The 16,717-nt window shown below is 33.4% G+C and overlaps 1 protein-coding gene across 1 annotated transcript; it reads left to right on the forward strand.

The window, feature by feature from the left end:
* Positions 1-5,847: 5,847 nt before the first annotated feature.
* On the forward strand, positions 5,848-16,408 carry LOC110461079 (myoglobin-like). The gene is made up of 8 exons (XM_021514363.1): positions 5,848-5,870; positions 6,848-6,862; positions 12,664-12,733; positions 13,356-13,431; positions 14,140-14,238; positions 14,742-14,838; positions 15,383-15,461; positions 15,707-16,408. Exons 1-8 carry the CDS (start codon positions 5,848-5,850, stop codon positions 15,722-15,724), a joined length of 477 nt encoding a protein of 158 aa, XP_021370038.1. The 3' UTR covers positions 15,725-16,408.
* Positions 16,409-16,717: the final 309 nt, after the last annotated feature.

Raw genomic sequence — 16,717 nt, forward strand, 5'->3', positions numbered from 1 at the left:
CTAGTGGGTAACCGTAAATGTTTACCTTATCCCGTCAGGTTCATCCAACGAGTCATGAGATAGGAAACTTACAGTGGTTTAGGGAGAATCACATTTCTTGCTTAACATCAAAACAAAATAAACATCGTTGTCATATGTATGATATCAATCATAACGATTTAATTATTTGCAGTTTGCTTCCACAATAATGACAGCGATATTACGTATGAATCGGCGGCGTAATAAAATAACCTGCTTACACTAAAACAATTACGAATTGTCACCGTTGAACTACCAGGATTAATCATATTAAGTGTAAATCAACTAATCAAAATTGCACTGCAAATTCAATTATCGTTGATAGTAAATTCAATCAAGCCTGAAATAATTGGAATCACAGATGTGAAACCAAAGATAATATACATGATATTTGATCGGAATATTGACAATAATATTGGTAGAGGTATGCTACTCTATGTACATACAATGCTTTCAGGGAAAGGAATTAAACTTCAAACAGAATTTCAAGAAAATGTATTTATAGAAATACTACTGAACGCACAAGAGAAAATACTTATCGGCCTGAAATATAGATCAGACAACGAAACTGAAGAGAACAACAATACTACTAATAATAATAATAATAAACTTTATTTATTGAGGATTAAAAAAACCTGATTTAGCCAAAGGCTAATCTCCCTCAGGGTCCTCTATATTAGTAAAATGTGTTAGTTTTACATAGTATTTCTTAAAACATAGTAATATAAATTAAACATAAATGACATCTAAAATATAAGTTAGGAGATTGCTGAAAATGTTACATGCAATTATATAGTACAATACATCAAATATCACAGAAAGCATACATCTCATGCTTTGCAGGTCTGATAATAGTTAAATGGCCGGAGCCTTACATAGATATATGCTAATATAGCAAAGTATCAAAATTACCAGGATATACGCTAATATAGCATACATTAAAAACTGTTTTTTTTTATCTAAAAGTATGAATCACATTACTGCTTTATAGCTCCATGCTTAAAAGTGTTAAAAGATGGTGATGACCTTACATCAATTGGAAGTGCATTCCAAGTCTTACAACTTGATAAAACAAAGCGACTAGAATTCTGTTCAGCCCGTCGTGTAGCTCTGGAGCAACAACAACTTAAGAAAATTTATAAGCGAAGTCTCAAATAAATGATACCCCCATATACTGATTATGGTAGACTTTAACTACCCGGGTATAGATTAGGATACATGGAACACAAAAGGCGATTTATTTATCCACTGTTTACAAGACAACTTTTTGTGGCCAGTCATAAAAAAACCTACAAATTGGAGAGGAAACGACAAACCACATAGAATTGACTTTGTCATATCCAACAGGGAAAATACAATATCATCAGTAGATTACCAGAGCCCAATAGGGAAACGTAATCATAATGTAATTATCTTGGAATACAATTGTAAGAAAATTGTGACCACCAGATCCATAACTAAGAAATGCTATAGCAAAGCAAATTTTGAAACAATAAATGAAGAAATTAATAAAATCGACCGGGGATACAAACTTAAAGAGGACAACGAAATCGATGAAAATTGGAAGTTATTCAATAATATAAAACACGAAATCGTGGACAAGCTAGTACCAACAAAAACAATTAAACCCCGCAAAACCAACAAACACACATTTCCGATTAACCAAGAAATATTAACGAAAATAAGATTAAAACACTCACTGTCATAACAAGTCGTGAATACCTCTGACCCGTATGTGAAACCTCGGTATTACAAGGTGAGAAACCAAGTCAGAAAGTTGACCCGAAAATTACGAAAAAACTTCGAACACTCTTTAGCCATAAACGCTAGTACGTAAGTAAAAATCCAAATCAAAAGTAAAAATCTGAGACTAACACGAAAACCAAAATTATATTACATCCAGTAAAGTCACTACAGACAAAGAGAAAGCAGATATACTAGCTCGCTTTTTTCCCAGAGTGTTTTTGTTATGGAATAGGAAAGTTAAACTCCTATCCTGTCAACTAAAGAAATAAGTTAATCCATGCCTGAACTAAAATAACAAGTGAAATGCAGGATAAGATAATATGCATCCAGAATTCCTAAAAAAATCTCCAAACAGTATAGCGTTCCAGCTTACAATCATATTTAATCAAACGTTAAAAAGGGAACTATTCCCAACGAATGGAAACAAGCACGAGTATGTGCAATACATGAAAACGGAAACACAAGTACTGCAGGAAACTTCCGACCTGTCAGCTTTATGATATATAATAATAAAGCAAATAATAAGCAAATAAACAAGCTGCGCGCAAACATTTTCCGATCACATTATTAAGTAGATAACCATCTTTCTGAATGGAGGAAAACAATGCGTATTACTAAAAGAGGTGTATTCCGAATGGACAAATGTTATAACGGGAATTTCCAAAGGATCGGTTCTAGGACCCGATCTTTTTGTTATATTTGTAAATGATCTCCCAGATATAGTTGACTCGGACATGTACATGTTCGCAAATGATAAGAAGATATCAAAAATAATAGAAAAGAGCGAGGTCGAGGTGAAGCTACAGAAGGACTTGGATACCATGTGTACCTGGAGCGGTACTTGGCTTCTAAGAATGCACCCAGAGCAATGTAAACACATGCACATCGGCCGGGAACTGAAAAACACAGAAAACCCTAACAGGACATAAAAACAGATAGAAAACAACCTCCAAATATCTGACGAGGAAAACGATATTGGCGTAATTATCGATTCAGAACTAACCTTCGAAATTCACATAAGCGAGAAAATCAAGAAAGCTAATCAAATGTTCGTCTATTACAAAGGACTTTGAACTATATGAGTCATAAATCCTTTCTTCCATTTTACAAAAGTCTTGTAAGAACACACCTGGATTACGCAAGTTTATTTGGGCCTCATTTAAAGCGAAGGATGTCGAAAGACTCGAGGCTGTACAACGCAGAGCAACCAAGTGTTTACCGGGAATGTATAATCTGCCCTACTCAGAAAGACTACAAAGACTTAAACTACCAACATTATGTTACAGAAGGGCGTGAGGGGATATGATTTAACTTAATAAAATAATAAATGGAGTATACGATAAAGAATCGTGCAGTTTTGTAAAATTGGAGAGATGTGGCAAAAAATGAAAATTTGATAATTTGATTATAAAAGATGTATTTTTAATAGTATATAAAATAGTATGTGTAACATTCAATTACATAACATTAAATCACCTTAAATGTTTGCCCGGCATTTCTTTATCCTTCAGTGCATATTATTCTGAAGTCCAGAGTTCGAATCCAGGTCTAGTCCCATAACAAGTTAGATTTATTCATCCGCTCGATAATCGTGCTATATATATAAATGTATATGAGTTAAGGCGATATGACCATTGATGGGTCCAGTTATTCAAACATGTGTAAATTGTCAGATATTTCTCAAAAAAAGAAATTGATTGAATGGATCATTTAACCAATCTTGCTTCGAACAAGCGGGTACAGATTTTCATAGGCATATGACTTTCTTTTTTGTTGAAATATTAACATAAAAAACAATATGAAAAAATATATAAAAAAATCACAGGAAACAACCGAAGTGTCAACGAAATCAAAATCGGTAAACTGGGGCAAAATTTGAACAAAAGAATTATTTACATGAAGAGTTTTCAAAAAGAAGTAGTATAAGTCCGGTGTTCCTAAATGGTAAGTGTCTTCTGCTTCATCGCCGACAACCGCAATGTAAATCTAGGTCAAATCCAAGTTATGTCACGTCCTCACATCGAGAACTCGAGTAGTGACAACAAAACTGCAAGGCACTAAAACGAGCATAATGAAAGCATCGACCTTTATATCTCACAAAATAATAGCATATTCTCTGCAATATCCTGTTGGCGTCATTAAAACATGCGCAGATCAATGTTAAATTTGATCATGGCAAAAAAGGAATAGCGTATGATACGCCATTATTAACACAAGAACATTATTCTTTGGAGTTTTAAGACATCGCATTGACCTGAACGTTTTCGTTTAGTAAGTTTAATGCATGCTTTTTTAATAGTAATTGTTATATGACAACTCCAGCTGTAATACTGTAAGTGGTTGATAAGGAGGAAAAGGCCAGGTCACAGTTCATGGCAGTTGTATTCGCTCTGCAGATCTTCATCTGTTTAGTGATACCAAGGGTCAGACTGGAGGTGTCAGCTAGCACCTTTCTAAATATGATTTAATGTAGTCAGCTTGGGTTTGTGTAATAAATGAACCTGGTAACTAATGGAAGTTGGCCATTCAATGTACTGAATAGTTTAACGACATGTCCCAAGTTCCACAAGGTACCACAGTAGTTTGATATCATATTGTGAACCAATATCTTCAATAAGGACGATAACCCTATAGCCTCGGGAGTATACACTTGGAGAACAAACGTAAACCTCACACACCTTTGTTAATATATGTGGTATTTAGAAAAGTATCTATTTCTGATTACAACACTTGATACGGTTTTATTTTGACAGAGTCGATGATGAATTCCAAACTACTTACCATGGACGAAATTGAAAGAGATTTTATGGTTTCAAGGAAAACTGGGTTCTTGATTGACTGTTCCAAAGTATGTTCAATCAGTGTATCTGCTAATTGTTTATTTGTTTCTTCAGAATTATAATAAACAGTGATAAGTTCTGATTGTAATTATATTCTTTTATGTATACCTGTTTCGTTAGTGTATGGTTTAAATAATCTGCAATATGAAAATACAAACGCAAATGTGATCGTGACAAATCATCCATGTTTTTTTATTTGTTTGTCCGAATCGTCTGAATATCAACTGCATTGAGAGTTCTATCCATATTTACACGGAGAACATTTTATTCTAATTCCTAATTTTCTTGTTTATTTTGCATACAATAAACTCGGGCATATCTGCCATCTTGCTGGGGTCGCTAAGAAGAAGCGGCCGAAAAGCTGTCTGATTTAGTGGAGAAGAAACTACTTCATCGTTTTGTAACAGAAAAGGTATAAATCGATGTAAATATAGATTGCCAGAATTTTAAATGTTGATTTACATGTTTTCTTCTTTTTTGCTTGTTGACAGGTAGGACTAATGTATGAAGCATATTTTTCAATTTTTTGTGGTGCTCTTAATGGGTTTTTTACTTGATAAATATAAAATACACATGTATCGATACATTTTTATTGTACAGTTCAAAACTTATAAGTGTGTGATTTGATTTTGAATTTACTAGAAATTTAAGTTAAGGTGTTGTTTTTTTAGCGTCCCATTTCAGCTAAGGATCAAGTCTATAATATTCTCATTGAATTAAACAAAGAAGCAAAAACCCATCCATTTTCATTTGTCTCATGCTCACAGTAAAAATGATTAATTGTTAAATTTCAATACAACATCAATTTTCGTCAAAATCAGTTTATTAATATGTGGCATCAACTATATATGGCTTTTATACTAGTGACGTCGATTACTACTGGCGGCAATACCATTTCAATAGGTATTTGGAGTCAATACCAACCTGCTATCTAGCAGTACAATCCATATTTCACTTCAATGTGAAGCGGCGAAAACTACGAGTCAATCAATGTTTTCTCATGTTTTCTCATCTGCAAACAGTTGGTCCGCTTATTTCAACAAAATCATTATAATATTACTTCAAATAATTGACTTAATGAAACCTCGTACTATGTGGAGTTTATTCTATGTTTCCACGACCAGATATGATTTATATGTCCACAGCTTTGTGAAGACGCGTTGATGCTTCCAAAAGAAAAAATGCAAGTTATTGAAACTTCATACAGTGCTTTCGTTCATAACAGCTGGATATGTGTGGCAGGATGGAGGTCAATGTGCAGCACAGGTATGCCATTCCAGCATGAATAGATGTTTAACAAAATAATGCATCCTGTCGAACCAAAGAATGTATGTAGATATTTGATGTCCGAAATTTATCCTTGATTATGACAGAAAATCATGACGGGAACATTTGTGATGATAGAAATGTTTACCTATCGTAGCATCTGGTTGCAATTTCGGATTTTGTATGAGAATAATGGCTTTCTTATTGGTGATTTTGTTTTCGTTTTAGTGTCTTCTATATTTCGATTTATATTATGAAGTTTACTAACGTATCATCCATTTGACTGATGGTGAAACTTTGTAAGCTAACTTTCTAACATTTAAAAGGGGATTTATGTAATTTCTCGTTTGTTTCAAGAATAAGAGCATTTTCAATTTTCACCTTTTTCCCCCCTAGCATCCCCGATGAATTCTGACAACTTCATGGTGCAGTGAACTTCAGTTTTGGCATCCAGTTTATATTACGCAATCACTGGTGGTTGTCCTACATTTACCTTTCAGTGACTTCCCAGCTGCTTAGCTGTTCCGCTGGTGAAGGTATCAGATGCTTTAGGGATGAAACCAGTCATATCCTACCCTAGTATGATGTTATCAAATTGGAGAATACTAAACGTGGATGAGTAAGTTATTGTTTGTTCAAAGTGATAACGAAAGATAGAAATGATTGAAGGGATAAAACGCTTCTTTTTAAACAAAAAATATCTATAGGTGAAACGTGGGCTGTAATAGTTTCTCCCTGCCGAATCCACTTCTGGATTTTTTCATACAATTCTTACATATTTTTACCAATACTGTAAACCACATTTATATAGTTTTGGTGTTGAATTCGCGTAAGATTTAAAAGCGAATTATATATATTATAGTATCATATTATATTAGTATTATATTATTATATTATATTAGTATTATATTATATATTATTATTATTATTATAAATCGTTGAATGTTTGGAACCATTGAAAACTTTTGTCTTTACAGGGAATTTGAGGTCAGGTAAGTATTCAGAGGAAAATTGAAGTAAAGGAATGTTCCTTTTTTGTGAAATATTTGTTTGAAATTTAGTTATGCTCCCCTTATTTTATTGCTGATATATTTTTATGGTTTCCCCCCTCCCATTATTTAGGAACAGGCTTTGTATATACTAAACGAATACAATAAAATGTATATTTAATGATAAGAATAAGCAAATAAATATACATTAAATCAAATAAAAAATGTTGATAATTTCGGAATTATGATATTTTGGGTTCCCTAATTTGATATGGAGTATATAATTTGCAGGCGGACAAACTAACAAAATACATCGATGTACAGACATAAATACATACGTACTATTTCCCTTTGTTTAGTAGAAATCTAGTGCCAATTTTCACAACTCCCGGTGGATCAGGAGCTGACTTGTTCATTCTCACACACGCAGTGGTGGAGCACAGGTTTGGTCCAGCTATCAAGGTATCCCAATTCCATATTGCTACCGATGTATTATATATAACAAATGCAGCAACATTTGAGTTAGACACATGCCATACCGTAACAATCTAACCAAACCTATAGCACACAACACCAACACAAATCCCCCATCAAAATGTATCAAACCGTTGATCGACCAATCTTTAATAAGCTATTAATGACATGACACGATGCTTGTGAAACATGTTTTATAAAAACGATTTATAGGTATTCTCGATATCTTTTCATCTTCCCTGATAAAACAGCAAAATACTTATTTCACAGCTTTATTATTTCTTTTAATCAAAACAGAATGAAAGACAATATTCATTCACAAAAAAGGTGTTTTCCTTGGTCCCAAAAACACAAGATCATTAACAGCACTTTAGTTCTTCAGAAACCACTCCATTAATAAGTCCCCCAAACGAAGTGGGGAACTTATTGGTTTTACTCCGTTTCCTTTTCTTCTTCTTCTTCTTCTTCCGCCGTAATTTATTTTCCGTCCGACTCATTTCTCAAAATCTATTGGATTGACATCAACGATTAGTGTTTATCATGGCTAGGGGGAATGCAAATGACCTTTCATTTTCCGATCGGTCAACCAAGCTGGCCGCCACCGCTTCTGATTGGTCGGAATTAAATGTTGGTATATTTTACTCAAAGGTAGGGTCAACGCCTATGGGGATTTAATATTAGCGTCGGCACCCACTTTGAATTTCAAAAGAAGATAAATCGAAAAAGGTATGGGTATAGGAGGCTTAAATCAGGAACAGTTAGTTTCAGAAATCATTTGATGATAAATGGGACCTCCTTGACTTACACCTGTGTGGGTGTTAAAGGTGCAGTAATACAATTCCTCCTAGAGCATTTCAATGGCACAATTAATATAAAATTGTATCATCATCGTGTGCACATATTTCAACTGTTACTTTGATACCGAATATTACACTATTTCAATAAAGAATTGTTCTTTTTATTCAAGAATTAAGCAGAAAAATGTGTGAAATTTCATTTCTTATGAGAAATTTTCCATTTTTGACACGTTAATTCAATATAGTTCTAAAACTAGTCTATTGTTCTTACTTGTTAAAAAGTTGGCTACTAATAATATCTTTCAACATCAGGAATTTCAAAACAATTGAAAACCGGTAAATTTGTCGTATACTACTTTTGGTTCCAAAAAAGAAAAACATAGCTTTCTTTCCACATTTCCTTTAACCTGTGTTTCTTCAAGACTAAAGGTCATTGGGCGTTGATATTTTGTAAGAAGGTTGTTCATGTAAATGAGTTGAAGTGTTGTTAATTTCGATGACCTTGACCTTTGTTCAAGGTCCCAGAAACCAAATGTTTTTGTATGGGGAGTCAGACAAGGGTATCTTTCCTTGCTTTATTTGTTTAGAGTTAACGATATAAAATAGTGTAATAAACCTTCATTATTTGTTTAATGAATGGCCAAAAGGCTACAAAAATAATAACTAGAACTGTAAGCCAAAGATTAACTAAAACCTCCGCTCCTATAAAACCAGAACTGTAAGACAAAGCATTGCAAATTAATCCATAGTCTCCCACCAGTAATTATGTATGTATATATGTCACTGACACACTTCTTGTACTCCCTCTCTATGCCAAAACATACTTTCATACCACATCTTGTTAGCCTAAAAGGGTCGAAATGAACAAATACTACCCTGATGCAAAACACCAGGGGGTAATTCCCATATCTGTAAGCTTTCATGAAATTGGCCCAGAAGTTTCAGAGGCAGACAAAGGTTTTTTCAAGAAAAGGCCATAACTCCTTTTTAAAGGGTCGGAATGAAAACATACTTCTTGGATACAAAATGTCAGGGGGCAGTTACCATATCTGTAAACTTCCATCGAAATTGGCCCCATAGTTTTGGAGGAGTTGTCTGGACAAGTGTTTTTCAACAAAGGGACATTCTCCGTAAAAAAAAAATGGTCAGATTGAAAAAAGAATTCCTGGATGCGTACCATCAGATGGTTGTTACCATATCTGGAAACTTTCGTTGAAATTGATCCCTTAGTTTTGGAGGACAAAGCCGGACAATGGTTTTTCAACATAAGGACATAACTTTGAGGGGAAAAATGGTCAGAATGAAAAAATAATACCTGGATGCACAACTTCAGGTGTCAGTTATCATATCTGGAAACTTTCGTTGAAATTGGTCCACTACTGTAGATTAAGTTGACAGAGAGACGGATAGACAAGCTGATTCCAGTATACCCCCACCCCTAACTTCGTTGCGGGATATAATAAAGTGCATAATAGCTTTGTTATTAAGATTATTTTATTAATCTTTAGATAATTGCATAGCTTTGTCTATAACACAATCTCAACCTAAAGTAGTTATCCAGAGGAAAGATTACTATGACAGAATACATATTTATGAGTTATTACTATTGCACATAACTTGAAAACATGCCTAACATAATAAAGTGTTTTAGTATGATACAAAAACAGAAAAATTATCGGTATTTATCATAATAAACATCGATAGTCAAATCTTCTAGGTTATGTGAAATCGGGCATTGACCATGTTTGGCATGCTAAAAAAGTACATTATTGGTTTTGATATTACATAAAAATGATTCTGTAGACAGAATACATATATAGGAAGTTTTTAAAGAAGTTTAAAATATAGACTACCATTGTAACTATATAAAGGCAAGTTGAACAATGTTAGTTTTAATTTTAATTTTGTGAACATTTTGCAGTTTTGTTCCAATTAAAAGTATCACTACGCTTACTTCATGTCTACCAATATGACCTATTTAGTATCAAAATAACTGTAATTTTATACACTCTACACTATCATAATTCATTTCCAAATTAACATTTGCCTGTGATATTTATCCGTCATTTTGTTAGGATACCCAGGTCACTTAACCTGGTGTTATGCAAGAAAGTCCACTACGGTTATCAGTATCAATTATGAATAATCATTGATGCAGTTATTGATAATTTTTATGTATCTACATATGGCAAAAGAATAAAGGAAATTAAAGTGGGGGCCAAATGTTGACCCCACCTTTGGTAGTTTGGGGGACCTTTTTAACGGTTCCCCATTATAATAAGTACTTGTTGTGTTTGAGATACAACTATTGTGGTGCTGGGACAACAATCAACAGCATGCTTAATGCTTAATACACAGAAAGTCCCCATTGGAATACCTGTATGGAGTACAATGTTTGTGTACAGTAAATAAGCGTAACCAAAGCCTATGGTGTTAATATGTCGCAGTTAATCGATTTCTGAAGAGCTTTCTATATAAACCACGATTACGCAATTGCTATCGACTTATAACAAAAGGTTTCAAGATATGTATTTTGACTAATACTAAGGCTAGTTTGATGACTGCCTACATGACATAATCAGGAAATAAGCTATGTCGTTGTGCGCTATGAAAGGTCGATGGTTTTGTTTACGCCTATTGTGCATTTTTTTATTCGTTGCTTCTCTTCAAGTTCGTTATATTTATGAGGAAGTGACTACTTGGATTTACTTAGATTTGCATTACGAGTGTCGTCGATGATACAGAAGACGCTTATCCCCTTCCGGAACATCTGGTCTTATTATCTCTATTTTTAAAGGTTTCCATGTAAATATTTCCTTTGTAAATATTTTGTCATAGTTTTATCATTTTTATCGAGTTCGAATTATGGTTTTGCTAACACTTCGGTATTCTCCTGTCGTTTCTTGATCCCTACCTTTTTGCTTTGTCTTTTTGACGCCATACATCACGTTTTTGTGTTCTTCTGAACAGGCGTCCTAACAAATATCTCTTCATGAGATCGTAATTGTTTTTCAGTCAATAATAGAAGCCATTGGCTATACCCACCAAAGAGGTACACACCACGATCAACTACTGATACAGACGTTGAGTGTTATTCCACAGGTTATGAACAAAATGGTGGTCACTTTCCAAAATATAAAAGGTAAGGTTTCTATTCTACAGGAAGACAAACAGTTTCTTAATTCTACCAGGTTACTCAAAATTCTGTGTTCGTCATGTAGTAGTTACTTCGATATTTGTATTTGAATTATGTTGTCACTTCAAGTTTCCGTGGGGAAGGCAGTGTATTGAATGTCACTTAAAAGTTTAAATTACTGGCTTTTGATCTGTGTAATGCTGATATTATTTTTACAGAATCAATTGTATCTTTAAGTAACCTTATTGTTCATAAATCAGAGTGTTTTATTATTATCAAATTGACCAGCGCCCTTATTTTTAGAACCGGTGTTTTGTATTTCCTTTTATATTTCAGACGGTTTGGCGCCGACCTTTTACTATGACCGTCTACGGATCTTCTATAGCGGGTATGACGTATCATATCACATACGTAAACGTTTAATGATAGACATAACCTTACTATACATACGTTTATTTGCAAAATATTTAGAGAGAAACATTAATAAATCATGAGAATGCAAAAGTTGAAAGCGGAATGATTAGTTGCTGACATATATAAACAAGAATTGATTGACACATTTGAAAGGTACAAGCGAATTGATCATACATTTATAAGGTACACAGCCATGCGCTCACTGGTATCGCTTACGGAACTTTGCTGTATTGACAATTTGTGAGGGTAATATGCTGAGCAATATTTTACTCCTACACCTATAATACATGCTGTGTAAGGTAACATATATCCTTAATACTACTTGGGCCGCGTTGGCCAAGTGTTTAAGGCGTCTGGCATTATGCTACCACTAGTCCTCCACCACTGGGTCGCGGGTTCGAGCCCTACTTTGGGCAGTCCCCAGGTACTTGCCGTAGGTCGGTGGTTGTCTTCAGGAACTCCAGCTTTCCTCCACTACCAATTCCTGGCACGTCCTTAAATGACCATAGTTGTTAATAGGACCTTAAACACAAACAAAAACATTCTGCTATATGTCAGATTTCGAAACCGCACGCGGACTCATCAGCTTAACAAATATAGATTCTTTTTTTTATTAAAATCACAAATACGCCTACTCTACATGACCACCAGATATTACTCATGATAAAAGATAAATATCACGATATGAAAAATGTCTAAATAAAGCGTATACTATTTTTTATTTGATTTTTGTTGTACCCACTAACTAACTTTACAAATGGCGTATAAATGTACATCAAGTTATTATAATGATTATTTATCAAGGTTGCAAAGTGGTAAAATGTACATTCCCTACTGTGTATTCTTGTTTTAATGAAGAGAAACACAAGGCCAAATATAACATAGATTAAGCTAAGAATACTCGGATATTTCAAATTTGATATTGCTAGTATGACGCGTGACCTTGTGAAACCTTTTGTCATTAATCATTATGATTGTTACAGGTGGGGACTGGGTAATACCTCGCTACCAAACGGACTTATCAATGAGGGAGTACAGGATTCCCCTTTAATGGTATCAAAAATAATGAATAATAATCATAATTAAATATTTGTCTTCGATATGGGTTATTTTACATATGTGATAATCAACATAATAATGTTATATCCTGGCACGATGTTTTTTTCTTTCAATACCCTATTCCGTATTAACCCTCAGCTTGTCTCAGATTGTGTCTCCAGCCCCTCGGGCTGATTTGGAACTCTCAAGCTATGGAAATGGTCATATGATAACATTTAAATATATGTAGCTATATTTCGGATAAAAAAGTGTAATCTTTGATCTAACAGGTGTTCGCATCCTTTAAATTGTATAAACATGCGTATAAAATGTTACAGTTGAGACATTTTTTGAAGTTTTTATATCAAAGAAATAATGTACATGTATGATAGGTTATACGTGCACCGTACCTGGTCAGTTATGGGGTTAATGCCTGAGCCGGTAGCATCACGTGCCTTTATAAATATGCTCAACACAGTTGATGCAAGTAATATAAATATATCTCCCTGCTTATTCTAATTAGGATTTTAATCATTACATAACTATAATATAAGATATGGTATTATAAAGCTGTCAAACACTATACTAGCAAAGTAGATCTACTTTCGCTTTCCATTAATTATATTATCCTGTATAGATGAGAGGCGGAAGTGCCGCGCAAAGCTGTACACTGCAAATGTTGGACGCAGCGTTTGGTATCGTGCATAGTGAAGGTATGTTGCACAGCTTATCGCACGATCTGAAAAACATAACTTAACTGAATGTCAATGATAACTCTGAAGATATTTTGCTGGTGTTTCATCATCAAATACAATCAATTCCATGTTCTTGTCTGCTAATGTTATATTTTCATATCACTTATCAATTCCTTTATATTCATACGAAATTAATTTTAGTGTTGGTTTTCGAGGATATATTGAAATACAAATATAAAGAACGGTTTAACAAAACCTAGGTCCAAAGCTTTTATAAATGGTATTTTTTATTTGGTTTGCTTTTACTTTTCTTAAACGACTTAATCTTTCGTTCGCAATCTAAAAATAGATCAGTGACACAATAAATAGGATTTGACTGTAAACCTGAAATAAGATTTCATCTTTATTTCATCATCATACAATCATAAATATCGTATGTAATAAAGACATAAAGCATTACTTCATTGGTCGATGTTTTATTAATGCTTAGCTCAAATATAAAAAATAATTAGACTGAACTCTCGGTACTTTATTATAAGCTATCTTTTATAGATTCTTTTGTATATGAAATGAAATGGAGACAGTTAAAGTAAAAGTTGTTTTTCCTTTTACAATTTTGGAAGTAACTCCATGGAGGTTTTACACATTGTTTGCATTGACAGAGACATCACCCAGGTCAATTTCTTTTGTTCTTTTACTAATAATATAGCTGTTAATTTATTCTAGATGAACAGAAATACTTGGACGAGGTGAGAGGATATATGCTACAAGAACATCGAGATCTGTACGACTACATAAAAGACCGAAGCAGAATAAGAGAATATGGTAACGAAATGTATAAATAAAAGAATTTTCCAAAATTAATTTATGAACAGTTACTGTAGTTCTTATTAGAATTGATTTATCTTTTAAATATTACAGTTACCATAGAGCTATGGAATACAACCAACATCATAAAAGCCTGCGACCCAGACACCGAAGCTGATAACAAATTTCAATTCGAGGTTAAATAACATTGTCGTAGTATTTAAAAAGTATTTTCAAAACATCGTCGATGAAAAAAAGGCGTATGGAGACTAATCCTAGTTAAAAAATAACAAAAACATATAATTAAACATTTAATCAAAAGATATAAATTATATTTCCCAGACTTTCAGGTACATTCTACCTTAAAACCTTAAAACAACAGAACACGAGCAGAAAGTGAAAATTTGTTTTCGCGAAAAATGACAAAATATTGTACTTAATATAATATGCTGTAAACATGTTTGCCAGTCTGCCTAATCATGGTACTTAATAAGTCATATGTCGCGATTATGTGTTTTTAGTGGAAAGTAGCTTCAATGAATCTGTGAAGGAATCGTACAACGCATGTATCATGGCCATACAGGGATTTAGACGGCACCATATAACGAAGGCGTATGAGTAAGTAACATACATATAAATGCATACATGTTTGCTGAGTTAATTAGAAGACATCCCTGCTTGTATTCCTCATTCACTTTTATTGCATTTCGTTTTCATTCAAGTTTTACTCTTTTCAGAAAAAATAACTGATCAAGATTAATTGATCAATACGTATCTTACATAAAACTATGACAAAGCTTGATTCTTTGTCTATATATTTGAGTTGCAAAAAACAAGTTTGAAAATTACAAACCAAACTTTCTTTGATAACTTTAGAGTTAATTAAATTTAATATGCTTCCTTATGATGTTTGCAATATTTTAATATCTAAATACATATATTTATCACCCACAAAGTAATCCAATTTTGCATTGATAAATTGTATTCTTCATTTCTATCAAAAGTAGATCTCCTAATTCGCGATCGCCGCCCCTGTTTCTTAGGGAATTTACTTGAACACTCTTTGTATGTGTACGTACTACTCGCTTCATATAAAAGTCGCATGTTGCATTCACCAAAATGATTGCTTGATTTGTGTATGTAATAAACCTCACTAACTTAGGTACATTACGCAGCCGGCTCAGAGACCAGACGGAACAACTGTGTTGAATTTATTCGTGATAAAGGCACAGGAGGGGCAGGTAAGACTCAGATCTGGGTAGTCTAGAACAAGTGTAAATAACAGGTAAATATTGTTTTTCTGATAAGCTTGGAGATATTCTAGCGTGATCTTTCTGTTCCTGTACCGTTCTCATGATTGTCTCAGTAAAACCCTATTCATGTATTTATTCTTGCATTCCATTTATTTTGTTAGTAGAAACGGATTTGTATAAGACAAATTATTTTAGTTTAATTACTTTGCATGTATATTGCATTTATCTTCCAGGATATATCAAGTTTCTGAGCAGGATCAGACGGAACACCGCTTTATCCAAACTACCTTCGGAACATATCGCCACCACTAAAAATCTTGCTACGAAAGAATCAGTTTTTAACCAACGTGACCAAAATTAACAATTTTAATTACATTCTAAAAAGAGTGAGTCTGATGGAAAAATACTTGTAATTGGAGAGCTGAAAAAAACTCTTCAGAAGGATGACACAATTCATATACAAGTCGTTGTTTAATGCATGTTTGGTTTCTTGCAGTTTGTGGCTTAATACATATTTTTCCCTTTGATTTTTTATGAAGGCCATTTAAACAAAGTTAAATCAGTATATCAGTTGATGTAGTATTGAATATCATCGTGTCAACTTATTCGCCAGAATACTTTGATCCTCATTTCCCTCTCATTTTGTCTTTCAAGCTTCTCCGTGAAGGATACCTATCCTTTCTCCACCTATAATGACACTTAGCAACAACTTGCAAACAGAATTATTTTAATTCGGTAGCTTGTTATTTAGTTATGAACCTTGAATTGATTCTATAACTTAAATTCAGAAGGTGATTCGGAAAAATCGTTCTTAACTTCGTGATTATTTATTCACTAACCTGTGAAAGTCTACCTTTTCAAATAGTGTGTAAACATCAAAGGCTACTTTTGTTTCCCCATGTTCTTTTGTGTCGAAATAACGTATAATAAATTACTTACTGGTTAACTTCTGTTTCTTGGTTTTTCTCAGGGTGGAAATGAAATGTAAATCAATTGTAAAGTGGTGAAATTTGGCGATATAAGTATTCTCATTAATTGGAAATATAATTATTGTTTTTGAACTTATTGTGAAATTGAGGTTCTTGCACTTGCACAAAGTACTCGACGACAAATATTGCGTTTCTTTTGCTTTATTCGTATGGAAAATCCGTATGGAAAATCCCTAAAATGATATAAAAACACTAGTTGTACAATACAGACACATATTAAACATATTTCCTATCGAACACACAGAACATTAACTT

The sequence above is a fragment of the Mizuhopecten yessoensis genome, unplaced genomic scaffold, assembly GCF_002113885.1.
Source record: "Mizuhopecten yessoensis strain PY_sf001 unplaced genomic scaffold, ASM211388v2 scaffold10565, whole genome shotgun sequence".
NCBI classification, from domain to species: domain Eukaryota; kingdom Metazoa; phylum Mollusca; class Bivalvia; order Pectinida; family Pectinidae; genus Mizuhopecten; species Mizuhopecten yessoensis.